At 39.4% G+C, this 15,374-nt stretch overlaps 2 protein-coding genes across 2 annotated transcripts in view; one reads left to right on the forward strand and one right to left on the reverse strand.

Annotated features, from left to right (window-relative positions):
• LOC125806063 (uncharacterized) overlaps positions 1–15,374 on the forward strand; it is a 452,361-nt gene that overhangs the window by 321,854 nt on the left and 115,133 nt on the right. The gene's annotated exons all lie outside the window — the stretch shown is intronic.
• The window catches only part of ajap1 (adherens junctions associated protein 1), a 125,844-nt gene that overhangs the window by 63,903 nt on the left and 46,567 nt on the right, over positions 1–15,374 (reverse strand). Inside the window, exon 2 of the mRNA XM_022670982.2 lies at positions 387–1,126. Coding sequence (XP_022526703.2) covers positions 387–1,126 — 740 coding nt within the window. The remainder of the gene's footprint in view (positions 1–386; positions 1,127–15,374) is intronic.

Below are 15,374 nucleotides of genomic sequence, written 5' to 3' on the forward strand. Positions count from 1 at the left end.
GCAGCTGTAAAGGGTGGGTTGAAGTTCTAGTTTGTGAGAAGATAGTGGAGTGAATACTTTTGAAAATAAAGCGCAGCTACTGGCCACATCTACACTACAATACGTGGAGAAGATCGAACACATGAGGCATGGGGACTATATATATGCACTATATTCCTTAAAGATCCAAAGAGAGGACTGGACCTTCAACATCAGGCTGTTAGAGCTAACTCCTGTTCTCATGAAATACCTTTATTTGTAGACGTTTATGGCCGATTAATCAATGTTACTCTTTTTAACTTAATTTCAAGATTTGATAAATCAAGAACCATCGACTTCCCCTTCAGTTCAACACAATAAAACAATAAAACACACAGTAATAATAGTAGGTGAGTACCGCCCCCTACCTGGCGTGTCCCCGAATGGCTTTTGTGGCTTGGCAGTGACCCCGAGGTTAACGGTAGGCTGCGTGGTGCTCAGTCTCCGGGGATGTGGAGTCGTGACCACGGCGTAAGTCCTTTGGGGGCTGCGTGTGGTGGTGGAGATAGTAGTGGTTGTGGTGGTGGTGGTGGAGGCTTTCGTGGTGGTGATGGTGTTGGGAACCGCTTTAACGTCGTCCTCCAGACCCTCGTCCGTCCCCGTCGGACCCCACTCGATATATCCCGCCACCGTGGTGGTCCTCCCCTCCTGATCGTAGCTGTCCCATTCCAGCTGCCGCCGTGAACGCAACAAGTACCGCAGGATGTTGGATTTACTCCCCTCCAGGAACTCCAGAGACTCCTCCCCCTCCGAGGGGCGGGGCTTCGAACCGCACCTCTTGCACAGGTGACGCCTGCGCCTCTGCGCCCGCGGTTTGGACCCCAACCCCCCTAATCCTGCTCCGGCCCGGTACCCGGGCGACGGGACGGGAGGCGGCGGGACGCCCCGCTGCCAGGTGCCCACAGTCCTCCAGGGCTGGGTGCTAGGTGCGTCCCTGGTGGGTAGGGGGCGGGGCCTGAGCCGAGGCGCCGACCGAGGCAGCAGTTTGAGTGGCAGGCCTTGACCCGCCGGAGCACACAGCGACAGGTCCAGAGTCAGGTGGATTAGGGCGAAGAGGATCCACATTCTGCATCCCAGCAGACCTGAGGGCTTCAGAGCAGCCATGGAACTGAATAAAGAGAGAGAGAGACAGAGAGAGAGAGAGAGACAGGTGAGAATAATTAGGTCACCAACTTCACCAACGACATTACCTCCAGAACAGAATTATCATGATAAAAACAGCTATGACTGCACTGTGCCCAATGTGTGAAAAGTTTGGTAGAGGGGGGATAATGAGTTTCCAGTGGAAGAACTTTTAATGCTTCAGAAGACGATATTTAAGAAGAAGAGATTTTATACAATTTCATGCTAAATTTTCATGCTTAAATTTCAGGTCTGAAGACTTCAGAGCAGCCATGGAACTGAATAAAGTGAGAGAGAGAGAGAGAGAGAGAGACAGGTGAGTCTAATTAGGTCACCTTCTCCAACACCTACAACATTACCTCCAGAACAGAATTACCATAATAAACACAAATAGACGTATAGACAGAAAACATCTACGCATCAACACTACAACTTTACACAGAAATCAGGCCTTTAGATGAGCTTAAGAATGTAGTAGAGTGTAGAATGTAGCTTCATGGAACGGGTTTCCATGACCGAGCAGCTTCATCCAAGACTCACATCACCAAACACAATCTGGAAATCCAGTAAAATAATCTGGATTTGCTGGCACTTGTCTGACTCCAGTGCGCCAAATGTGTAAAAAGTTTGGTAGAGGGGGGATTATGGTACAGGGAGTTTTTTTCATTAATTGGTCGTGGCCCCTAAAGTTCCAAGGAAATAACTTTTAATGATGCAAAAGACCAAGAGATTTTGGACAATTTCATGCTCCCAACTTAAAATTTGGAAACATGACTCTAGAGCAGGAGCTGTGGAAAGGTGTTCTCTGAAGTGACCAATCACGCTTCTCCAACTGGCAATCCATTAAACAAGTTTATTGGGTTGGTGATTGCTAAGTTTCTGGTCTGACTGCATTGCGCCAAATGGATAAAAAGTTTGGTAGAGGGGGAATTATAGTACAGGGTGTTTTTTCAGAAGTTGGGCTTGGCCCCTAAAGATCCAGAGAAATAACTTTTAATGCTTCTGAAGACCAAGTGATTTTGGACAATTTCATGCTAAATTTTCATTCTACAATTTCAGGTCTGACAGGTGGATTCTATGGGTTCATTCATCAGTCCACTGAACTTAAACCAACAACTTACATAACTGTCTGATAAAGTGGCTAAATCTGATTGACATTCACAATAAATAGACAGAAAAATAGATAGAAAACATCTACACAGATTTACACAGAAGTCAGGTCTTCAGATGCGCTCAAGAACAGTAGAGTGTAGATGGGTTTTCATGACCGAGCAGCTTCATCCAAGACTATAATTGCAAAACACAATCCAAAGCATCGAATGCAGTCCACCACTAAACTCTAAAAGCTGTGGAGAGATGTTCTCTGGAGTGACCAATCACGCTTCTTCAACTGGCAATCCAATAAACAAGTCTGCCAGGAGAATGATACTATTGGTTATTGGTTATACTACTATATGCTGTTGGTTCATTTATTGGTCCACTTAAACCAGGGGTGTCCAAACTTTTTTTGTTGGGGGTCAGAAGGAGAAATATATTTGAAGTCACGGGCCACAGACTCTGTAATAAAACAAATAATGAAATATACCACTTTAAATAATACTTTTTCCTGATTACTTTCATTTACACACCATTTTACTTGACTTACTATCTTTATCTTTGACAGTGTTGTGTAAACTAAGATTTTTCAAATTGATGTTTAATTTCATGATGTCTCTTAATATTAAACTCCTTAATTACGGCAACTTTTAGACTCTTTTGCCCTTTTTCTGCTCTACAACTGCGCACTCTCTCTGCTTTTAGACTCTTTTGCCCATTTTTTTTGCTCTAGAATTGCGCACCCTCTCCGCTTTTAGACTCTTTGGCCCGTTTTTCTGCGCTAGAAATGCGCACCCTCTCCGCTTTTAGACTCTTTGGCCCGTTTTTTTTGCGCTAGAAATGTGCACCCTCTCCGCTTTTAGACTCTTTGGACCGTTTTTTTGCGCTAGAAATGCGCACCCTCTCCTCTTTTAGACTCTTTGGCCCGTTTTTTTGCTCTAGAATTGCGCACTCTCTCCACTTTTAGACTCTTTGGCCCGTTTTTCTGCGCTAGAAATGCGCACCCTCTCCGCACCCTCTCTGCTTAACAGCGGGCCAACTTTCATTCTATTTCTAAAATACCTCGCGGGCCGCTCCAAAGAAGGAAACGGGCCGCAAATGGCCCGCGGGCCGTAGTTTGGACACCCCTGACTTAAACCAACTGTGGTAGTGTGGGTGGTGTGGTCAGGAGGTACCGCTTTTGAATAATGACTTCAGGAAAAGGATGTGCTTGGAGCAGTTGTAAGCGGTTCAGCTGATGTGAGTTTATTGGGGAAAAAAAACAAAAATATAAAAAAAAAGACAATAAACTATGTACACTTTTCACTAGGAGTAGCAGAGATAAGTGGATCTTAGTGGTAAACTAATTAAGACCATACAGAAAACCATAACCCAGTCCTTAATAGAGTTAATAAAGCTTTTTAGCTCCAGTGAACATGCCCGTCCCAGAGAACTCAATCAGCCTCTCCTCCCCATAATGCTCACCCTGTACCCCTTATATTAAATACCCCCCTTTTTGGGCCAAACCAAAAAGAGTACATGGGTAAGACAGCTACCAACAATTACACATATAACAAATTTAAAAAAGTAAAAAAGTTTTAAAAGTTATCTCCATTCATACAACATACTAGGACCAATAGGACAGGTAAGTATAATATACACACACATATACATTACATAAACAATTCAGCTTTTTTCCCACACAGGTAATCTGTAACCCCCCCGGCACCAAAGGTTTCTTCCCTCCCCATTAAGGGTATAAAAGCTGGGTGACCCGGTAAGTAAGGAAGCCGGTAAGGGGCTAACCTGCACAACTGAATATTAAAAAAAATTGTCTTTCAGGATAGTTGGTGATTGGTGACCCACCATATCACACCAACTTAAACCAATAGATAAAACAGTATACACCGAACAGCCACAACATAATAACTAAAAACACTGAAATGAATAACGTTGTGTATTTTTCTCTTCTCTAAAAACATTAAGTAGCCTTAAGATCTATCTGGACGAGATTAATAATTCAGCCTGTGATTTTCTCAGAGGACGTCTGAGAAAATCACACGTACATGGTGGTTCTGGACGGGAATAAAATCACAGAGGATTCTTATAATTAAGAAAATTAGGTACCACTTTAAAATAAACTACCTTTATAAATGGTTTATAAGTGATTTACAATTAGTTTATTAATGGTTACTAATAAGGTTGTAAATGACTTAAAAATCATTAATAATCAGTTATAACACATGTAGAAAGGGCAACAATCTAGATGGCTGTGGGTTCACTATTTTTTGTCAAACAGGTCACTGTTGCCCTTTCTATGTATGTGTTATAACTGATTATTAATTATTTTTAAAGCATTTACAACCTAATTAGTAACCATTAATAAACTAATTTTAAAACATTTATAAACCCTTTATAAAGATAGTCTTATTTTAAAGTGGTACCGAAAATTACCTCAGAACTGATGAGTGCCAGTTTCATCATTAAAATGTTGTTGATTTGTCTTTGCGGTGACCGCACTTGAGGATACTTTTAAAGTTCTTGAATTTTTTTCTGTTTGGACTGACTGACCTTTATTTTTTATTAAGTTATTTTTTGCTTTATTTAGTTGAGCTATTTACTGTATACCTGTAACTCTACCTCTTCACTACTTTACTTTAACTGATGCTCTCAAACACTTTATTAAGAGACAAGAAATTCAAGTAATTAACTCTTGATGAGTTCAGCACAGCTGTTAACTGAAAGCCTGAATTCCAGGAGACTCTACCTCATAAAACTGACTGAGAAAATCCAGCAGAGATGTTCAAAACTTATTCTGTTTTTTTATTTATTGAATAATTTCATACATTTGTCTCTGTAGTTTCTCTGTTTCTGAGGGAAGGTTATACTGCTGTCAAAGTTTTAATCAAATCTCAGGCTGAAAGTCAAAACTCCAACCCTGAAAATCTGTGTATCGTTACACCGCTAATCGACTACAGCCGAGAGCATCCAGCGCGTTAATCTCGTCCTTTATTCTGAATGCGGTTTCACACTCCGCTGGCTTCCTCTTCAGACTCCGTTCTGCTCGGCGACTCGCTAAACTCCTGCAAATGGAGCTCTAATAAAAATTAATTTTGTGTTTCCCCTTCACGTCGTAAAGGTCAGACACTGAACACATTGTGAGATGGTTTTTGTGGGACTTTTGTGCGCCCGCTCGGCGCCGGCTGATCTGATTGGCTCTTTGTGTGGTGCCCGGCTGAAGCATGTGTTGGGCACCGTTGGCAGCTAAAGGCAGCAGCTCTGAATAAAGGAGTCACTTTTACACCAGAGTAATCCCATAATATCCCAACCTGCTCTATACTCAGCTTTTATTCTGCAATAATTAACTACGAGGCGAGGGCTGATAGGGTGTTCATGTACTCATACACGCATTTCTTACTTTAAATATTGTCTGCAAAATTTCTAAGGATATTATAATGCATTCATAAAGCATTATAAACATGTAACATATATTAATATATAACACATTAACCTAATAATTCCACTCTTGGCACAGTAGAGGTCTGAAACAGAAGCTTACACAAAATCAGTGCACCACCAGTTGGGTTTAGTTGGGTTCAATTGTGTTTATTTGGCTTTAGTTGAGTTCAGTTAGGTTTAGATGGGTTAAGTTGGGTTTAGTTAGATTAACTTGAATTTAGTTGGGTTAAGTTAGGTTTAGTTGGGTTTACTTGAATTCAGTTGGGTTTAGTTAGGGTTAATTGGGGTTAAGTGGGATCATTTGGGTTTAGTTGGGTTTACTTGGGGTTTAATTGGGTTCATTTGGGCTCAGTTGGGTTTTGTTGTAGTTTAGTTGGGTTCAGTTAAGTTTATTTGTGTGTAGTTGGGTTCAAGGTGGGTTAATTGGGGTTTAGTTGGGTTCATTTGGGTTAATTTGGGATTAGTTGGGGTTAGGTGGATTAATTTGGGGTTAGTTGGGGTTAAGTTGGGTTTGGTTGGGGTTAATTAGGGATTTAGTTGGGTTCAGTTGCATTTAGTTACGTTAAGCTGGGTTTAGTTAGGGCTCAGTTGCATTTAGTTCAGTTCAGTTGGGTTCACTTGGGTTAAGTTGGGTTCCTTTGGGTTAATTTGGGATTAGTTGGGGTTAGGTGGATTAATTTGGGGTTAGTTGGGGTTAAGTTGGGTTCGGTTGGGGTTAATTAGGGATTTAGTTGGGTTCAGTTGCATTTAGTTACGTTAAGTTGCGTTTAGTTAGGGCTCAGTTGTGTTTAGTTCAGTTCAGTTGGGTTCATTTGAGTTCAGTTGGGTTCACTTGGGTTTAGTTGGGTTCAGTTGCGTTAAGTTGGATTTAATTGGGTTCAGTTGTTTTTAGATGTGTTTAATTGGAATCAGTTGGGTTCAGTTGTGTTTTGATGGGTTCTGTTGTATAAAATAACAGCTTTAGAACAGCTTATATTACTTTATTATATATTATAAGTAAAGTGACAAATGTCTATCATTTTAATATACAGTTTTGATAGTAACAGATATACTCTATATCATATTTTAACCCAGAGGTGTAACATTTTACAAGCAGTATAATCACAAAGAATACTATTTTAAAAAGTCTTTTATTTTAAACCACTAAAACTGTCCTCTCTCTGAAGCTGCTGTGTGAGAGTCTCTGTCTCTGTGTGAATATAGAAGAGTTGTATTGATTCAGAGCTGCAGCTACTTCATCAGGATATATCTGTAATCTGTACTGTCCTTCAGAGAGCCCAGCTACGGTCAGAGGCTAATGTAGAGGGATTAGCAAGCTCCGCCCATATCCACTCAGCACACACTCTCAGAAACAAAGAAGTGATGAAGAGGGCAAGGTAATATAGAGTCGCTATTATAATGAATAATATACAACCAACTTAAATTATAAACTTTCTGCAATGTAGATTAATAGTCTGTGATGCGATTAAAAAATTATTTTCAAAGCATGCGTATGCGACTTTTTCTTTTATAAAAGATTTCCTTTTCCATATTGGTTGACTCCTTGTAACTTCAAACAATATCCGTCCTTTAAAACGTAGAATTATTCAAGTGTAATGGGAGATAAAAATGCATACCTGTTAAATGCAAAATGCGTAGATGCATGAATTTGTGAATTGATTGAGAATCATGCACAACTGAATTGAAATGCTAAGTATCGTACATTTCCCCTAGCCCTAACTGTTTAAAATGTTATTTTATTTCAAATTTTCTCCAATTTGTCTCCAAATTTTATCTAGGCTAATTTCCCCACCCATTCAGCTGCTACTCAGCTGTATTTTCCCCTCAAAAACCAGAAAGGTGAAGAAGACCAGCACACGCCTCCTCCGATACATGTGAAGTCAGACTCTTTTCAAACTCTTTTACTAAGGAGCATCACAGAGCTAACGCTCGGAGGAAAGCGCAGCGACTGGGTTCTTATACATCAGCTCACAGACGCAGCCTTGTGCTGATCCACATCACCCTAGGAGTGATGAGGGGAAAGAGAGAGCGCCATCTACTGTACTGTACCCACCCAGAGAGAAACAGCAAGGACAACTGTGCTCTCTCAGGGCTCTGGCAGCTGATGGCAAGCTGCATGACAGGGATTCGACAAAGTGATCTTCCTGACATAGTGGCAGCGCTTTAGGTAAATAGAAGAAACGCTGCATTACTGTGTTCTAATTCTGTATGCTGGTTACGTATTTGGCAGATAATTACCTCTTCACCCCGTCCGTCCTCTCTCTTTTTCTCTCTCTCTCTCTCTCTCTTTCTCTCTCCAGAGTAAAGTGTAGATGTAATATGTGAGGTGACTGAAGTGGGTCAGGACCGTGGGTCGGCGGCTGGGCTGAGAGCGGGTGCTTCATTATGAAAGGCCGTGAATTCCCCTCGGCCCCGTCCTGTGGGGAGCAGTTTCCCCCACTGCCCCCCCAGGCTGGTTAGCATACGCCCTGATTTAACCAATTAGGAGGGACTTCCTGTTGGGATGCACCCGCTGTGTTTAAATGAGTCCATAGACGCTGAAGGTGAGCCCTGGGTTGGCGCTAAAATGCGTGGGTGGGTGGTCCAGCTGTCTAAAGCGCTGTCACTATGATAGCAAGCTGCATGACAAGGATTCGAACCAGTGATCTTCCTATCAGCTGCTGGAGCCCTGAGAGAGCACAGTTGTCCTTGCTGTTTCTCTCTGGGTGGGTACAGTACAGTAGATGGCGCTCTCTCTTTCCCCTCATCACTCCTAGGGTGATGTGGATCAGCACAAGGCTGCGTCTGTGAGCTGATGTATCAGAACCGAGTCGCTGCGATTTCCTCCGAGCGTTAGCGCTGTGATGCTACTCGGCAATGCTAAAGCATCAGCAGCAGCTCAAAAAGAGGCGGAATCTGACTTCACATGTATCGGAGGAGGAACACATGGGAAATCCCATCATACTATTTGCTGTTTTATTATTTGAGTGATAGTGTGCTGGATAATTTGCACAATAATGGATAATACTCTATGTATAAAAGTTTGTGAACACTAGAGATGCACCAGTTATTCGGCAACTAGAATTATTTAGCTGAAAATGGCAAAAAGCTAATTTTGTGTTTGGTAAAATCAGCACCTTAAATTCTGTGTTTTTTCATTCACACTTAAAATGTTCTGTATTGTAGATTTATACTAAACTACTAGAAATGATTTATTAAACAAAAAAGTGTTAAACAAACCAGAATATGATTTATATTTTACATTCTTTAAAGCAGCTCCTCTTGCTTTGCTTTGCTAAGATAGATAGATAGATAGATAGATAGATAGATAGATAGATAGATAGATAGATAGATAGATAGATAGATAGATAGATAGAGGGTGGACGGATGGATGGATGGATTTATAAATTGATGGATGGATAGATAGATGATGGATGAACGGATGGATGGATAGATGAATTGATGGTTAGATAGATGAGAGGTGGATAGATGGTGGGTAGATAGATTGGATGGATGAATGGATGGATGGATGGATGGATGGATTAATAGATGATGGATGCATTGATGGATGGATGGATGGATGGATAGATGAATTGATGGATAGATAGATGAGAGATGGATAGATGGATAGGTAGATAGATTGGATAATGGATGGATGGGCAGGTTAACGACAGATAGATATATGATGGATAAATTGATGGATGAATGGATAGGTAGATAGATAGATGGATGGATGGATAGATAGATGATGGATGCATAGATGGATTGATGATGGATGCATAGATCGATAGCTGGCTGGATGGATGGATAGATAGATTATAGATGGATGGATGGATAGATGTTCTCATGTTGATAGCATCACAATGCTAAGCTGTTTATGCAGAAAAACTTATTTTGCAATGTTTAGAAAAATGTATTTTAACTACAAAATACAAAAACTAATCATGGGTGAGATTACATGGATTAGAGATTCAGGAGGTCTGGTTCAATCAATTTTCACTATTTCTCCAAATAATTGCTAAAAATCTCCATTACAAACTCGACTCTGACAGGAAGTGGTTCTTCTGTGGCGTCGCCAAACACTCCCTCTCCAGCACCTTTTTATTTTAAGAGTGTAGGTAATGAATAGTGATGAAATAAAAGTGATAATATATGCAGCTCAGCGATTAATGTATGCAGAGAGAGTGAGGCGCTGTGGAGAGTGATTAAAAACAGAGCCGGGTCCCGTATGGAGCGCACTGTTTGTTTGCAGTCAATCCAGCATTATTCCTGAGAGCAGAAACACGGGGAGTCGGAGCAGAAATCTGCCGTATGTTAATCTCACGCCTGCATGAATATTCATCATCATGAAGTTGGAGTGTTCAGGGACGCAACAAAGCGAGACGCCGCGGTGAGGAGAGATTGAGATTCAGAGTCGGTTCAGTCGCAGCGTGGAGCTGAAGAAGCTCTGAATAATGCAGCCCGCATTCAATCAACTCGCCTGTCCACACACAACACAGAGAGACTGAGTGTGTTTTGATCATTTTCTGATCTTGCTGCTTTCAAATGTCCGAAAATACAAAATATAATCAAGTACAGATCCACCTTGTAGGACCAGTACATGCACACACACCAAATCAAGCAATAAAAAATATATATACTACATTTTTCCGACTATTGAATTATAAGTTGCATTAAGCGGCACTATTAAGGGTGCCTAAATTGTGAGCAAGTGAGCAAGAGTGTCGCCATGTTTCCCTTCTAATAAGTGAACATTTTTTTTTTTTTTAAGAGTTAAAGTTTAGTTTAAAGTCAATCGAGTGCTGGATGTTAATCTACACAGATTTCTCTTCTGAAAACTGTTTATTTGGGTGATTAAAGCACTTCAGTTTATTTACAGTAAGCTTGGAATTCCAGATTTACACTAAGGCTGGGTGCAGCAGCATTAGCATTAGCATTAGCCGCGGATTGAGATTCAGAGTCGGTTCAGTTGCAGCATGGAGCTGAAGAAGCTCTGAATAATGCAGCCCGCATTCAATCAACTCGCCTGTCCTGCCTGTCCAATACACAGAGAGACTGAGTGAGTGTGTGAGTGTGTGTTTTGATCACTTTCTGATCTTGATGCTTTAAAATGTTGAAAAATACAAAATATAATCAAGTACAGAACCACCTTGTAGGGCCAGTACATGCACACACACCAAATCAAGCAATAAAATATATATATACCATATTTTTCGGACTATAAAGTGCATTGGATTATAAGTTGCAGTAAGCGGCATTATTAAGGATGCCTAAATCGTGAGCAAGAGTGTCGTCATGTTTCCCTTCTAATAAGTGAACAATTTTTTTTTTTTTTTTTTAAGAATTAAAGTTTAGTTTAAAGTTAAACGAGAGCTGGATGTTAATCTACACAGATTTCTCTCCTGAAAACTGTTTATTTAGGTGAGTAAAGCACTTCTGTTTAGATTTACAATGAATTTTCAGTGAAGTTTCTCCAGCACTAAGGCTGGGTGCAGCAGCATTAGCATCAGCATCAGCCGCTAACCACAGCTCTAGACTGAGTAACTCTGGGTGTTCCAGTAAGCCAGATCGCTATCTATCAGCTAGAGGTTTGTCCCATGTAGCTTGTTTTAACACAGTAAACATGCAGACTACAGTCCGATATACTTACCTCTGAACGGAGAAAGAGATAGCGCTTAGCGCGGTTAGCAGCTAATGCTGCTGCACCTAGCCTTAGTGCTTGAGAACTAAACTGATTTTGTATAAGTATACAGTATATCGTGAATTTGCAGACACAGGCGAAGTGTGTAGGGCAAAATTACATTGACTACATTGATTTTTTTATTATTTTAAAATGTTCTATATTGTAGATTAATACTAAACTCTTCCAAACTATGAAGAAAAATGTATGAAATTATTTAGAAACAAAAAAAGAGTTGAACAAAGAAATGGAATACAGTGAATATTGAATATTTGAGTAATGTTCTAATCCATATTATGAGTAGCAACAAAAACTCAACTAAGTAAAGAAAAGTCAAAAATTACTTTAACGTTCATCGCTATCTTGGCAATGCACGTTTTACACACACACACGAACACACAGCAGCACAAACCCAACTTTTACATCAACAATAAACAGAATAGTAAACAAAACAACATTGCTGGTAGCTGCACCGTTAAAATAGCAATCCCCTAGATTCAAAAAGTCAGAGCATGACATCAGGGCATGATGAGCAAGAGACACTCTGATTGGTTTATTTCACATTAAACCCAAATTTAACCACAACCATTATTAAGTAAGAATGTAATAATTAGTACATGCCTTTTGCTTTGCTCATTTTGAGCTTTGCAAGGTGTACTTTTCCCATCGTTACGATAGCGAAGACACACCAGCATGCCTTAAATCAAGATGTACCGTGCATAATTGATGACTAGTTACAGATCACTAAAATAGAGCAAAAAAGGCAGTTTTTCCAGACTGGAATGATACAATACATGTGGGATACAATGCATGCAATACATGCATGACCTCACCTCTGTCCACTGTACTGTATAGATTAATTGCGTACATGTTTTATTGGTATATATATATATCTATATATACACACAGTCCTTGCGTGTCGTGGTCCTTGCTGCTATATACCATCATCCACCTTTTATCTGCTCTCCACATTTAATTGGACCCAACCAATGAAGGCTACACACAATGACTACAGAAGAATACATTAATTAGCATGAAGGCTAATGCTCACGGACACACACTCTCATTTTTAGAGCACTCCGGGTCTGAAGGTCAAAACCATCCTTCCTTTGATGCTGAATAAAGCAATACTGAGAGGCTGTTCAGAACCGAGCGTCTATTATTCGGCCGGTTCTCGTCTCTCAAACAGTGAAAAGAAGCAGTTTGCCGCTGATTACCATCAGTTCTAGTGCTCCATTTATCACAATCACCGTGTAAAGCACGGACACCACGGTTCCTTTCACTTACTTTCTATAGAAACGAAGCCAAAATAGTCCAACATGTTGTCAAATGTCTAAAATAAAGTGTACAAAGTATATAAAGGCAAAGTCAGACTTGCCTACTGATCTGTTTCTCTAAGACCGTGCATATGTCCCAGACTGCCTTTATTGAGCATACCACTCTGGAACAAAACAAATAAGAGACCACATGATGAGTTTTGAACCAAATTGAAAGAAAACCTCTGGAATATAATCAAGAGGAAGATGGATGATCACAAGCCATCAAACCACCAAACTGAACTGCTTGAATTTTTGCACCAGGAGTAAAGCAGCATAAAGTTATCCAAAAGCAGTGTGTAAGACTGGTGGAGGAGAACATGATGCCAAGATGCATGAAAAAAAAACTGTGATTAAAAAAACAGGGATATTCCACCAAATATTGGAATAATTTATGAAATTGTTTTCTTTGCTTTATTTGAGGTCTGAAAGCTCTGCATCTTTTTTTTTGTTATTTTAGCCATCTCTAATTTTCTGTAAATAAATGCTCTAAATGAGAATATTTTTATTTGTAATTTGGGAGAAATGTTGTCTGTAGTTTATAGAATAAAACAACAATGTTCATTTTACTCAAACATAAACCTATAAATAGTAAAATCACTATAATGGGAAAGTCTTCACTCTTATATAGTAGTTCCCAAATGTGCTTTCCACTGTATTTGGAACAGGAAATGGTTGCGTTTAATTGTGATAGTGAGATCAGAGGGATGGTGTTCTTTCCAAAATGTCCATTGGTCACTCCTCGTTCAAGTTCTTGGTGATAATAATGACCCCGACATCTCTGTTATCAGAGATACAGTTCCTACAGTGATTAAACTGTACCAGCAGCTGCCCCCAATTTCCAATTTCACCAGAGCATTTTAGGTTAAACAGTTAAAACCGTAATAATACAAAGAGGAAATACAGATAACAATAGAAAATTAAACTGATATTTAACTTCCACACAGCTACATCAGAAAACAATAGATGATCAGATTTATAAAAGGTGCTATTAAGAAGAAATGCGATGATATAAGAAATGCATTACTCCCAGGACTGATCTGAGGAAAGACTGGAGAGTGAATGAATGATTGTAGAGTTAAGTGCATTAGCTCTTATGAGAACATGGAAAGGCTTGTTCTGAATTATTCAGCTGAATTCATCTCCACTGAGTCTTTAGTCTTTAGAGCAGGAAAACGCTGTGCTTCACTGAGAGAACAGAAACCTGAACAGCAGAACTGATCATATATAAACTAGAGTCCTGGTCTATATACTGTACTTTAACCCCTTAATCAGTTTAACAATCACTACTTTCTCATTATTCCCCTAATAAAAGTCGTCTAACTGCATAATAACATATAAACATTTCATTTAAATATTTATTATCATAGAAAATCAATCAAGGAAACAGTCAATCAACCTTTATTTCCACTCTGTAATACATTGAGGTTAGCTCTTATTTTCAATGCAGCCGAGCTTTTACAAAATTATTAAAAATACGTTTAAATTATAAAAACAAGCAAACAATATAAGATTTAATTAAGAACAAAATAAAATTATTCAGAATAAAAGTATATGAAGACATGGTAAAATGTAAAGCGATAAAACAAAGAGAAAAATATTTAGAATAATAAACTATAAAACACAATCAAAGAAATAGAGGACTAAAATAACACCAAAATTATAAAAAAAATATATATATGGAACTAAATTAAGTAAATAATAATAATAATAATAATAATAATAATAATAATAATAATAATAATAATAATAATAATTTAAGTTAAAAAATGTATAAAAAATAAAATGACAAAATAAATAAAATAAAATGGTAAAAGGCCAAAATTAAAACCAGTAATAAAACAAATAAAACGGCTAAAAGGTAAAAGTATTCTCAAGTGTGGTCGCAAAAAAGACCATCAAAAACATTATACTGATGAAACTGGCTCTCATCAGGACTGGCCAATGCTTTTGACCTGAAGAAGCGCTAACGCTCGGAGGAAAGCGCAGCGACTCGGTTCTGATACATCAGCTCACAGACGCAGCCTTGTGCTGATCCACATCACCCTAGGAGTGATGAGGGGAAAGAGAGAGAGCGCCATCTACTGTACTGTACCCACCCAGAGAGAATCAGCATGGACAACTGTGTGTGCTCTCTCGGGGCTCCTGCAGCTGATGGCAAGCTGCATGACTGGGATTCGAACTTGTGATCTCTCGATCATTGTGACTGCTGGATTACTCTGAGCCAATTATCATTATTATTACTTTAATTTATTTGATTGCAGACAGTGTGAACCTGATATATTTCATGTTTTACCCGCTCAACTTAATTTAATTCATTTAATTTATTAATTTAATTTAATTTCTGCGTTTTAGCCCTAAAACACATTCCCAGACAGCCCATAATATCATTAAATCTTTTAAATAATGGGGAGAAATTCCAGTGTGTGAAGGCTAAGAGCTCAGTTTACTGATTTTTTTAAAAGGCGATGGAAAAACACATTACAAATACATAGCTGTGGATGAAGCGGCTGTGAAATGAAGTTAAAGTAGATCAGATAAAGTAGAATAACATATGCTGCCTTCCAGAACACAGCTTTTCTCTGTGTGTGTGTGTGTGTGTGTGTGTGTGTGTGTGTGTATCACAGCAGGGGTGTGAAGTATCAGTGCTTTGCTGTCAGAGATATCCCTTAGAATGTCACTCTGCTTAAAACACACACACTACACACGCACACACACACTACACA

This window comes from Astyanax mexicanus, chromosome 12 (assembly GCF_023375975.1).
Source record: "Astyanax mexicanus isolate ESR-SI-001 chromosome 12, AstMex3_surface, whole genome shotgun sequence".
NCBI lineage: Eukaryota > Metazoa > Chordata > Actinopteri > Characiformes > Acestrorhamphidae > Astyanax > Astyanax mexicanus.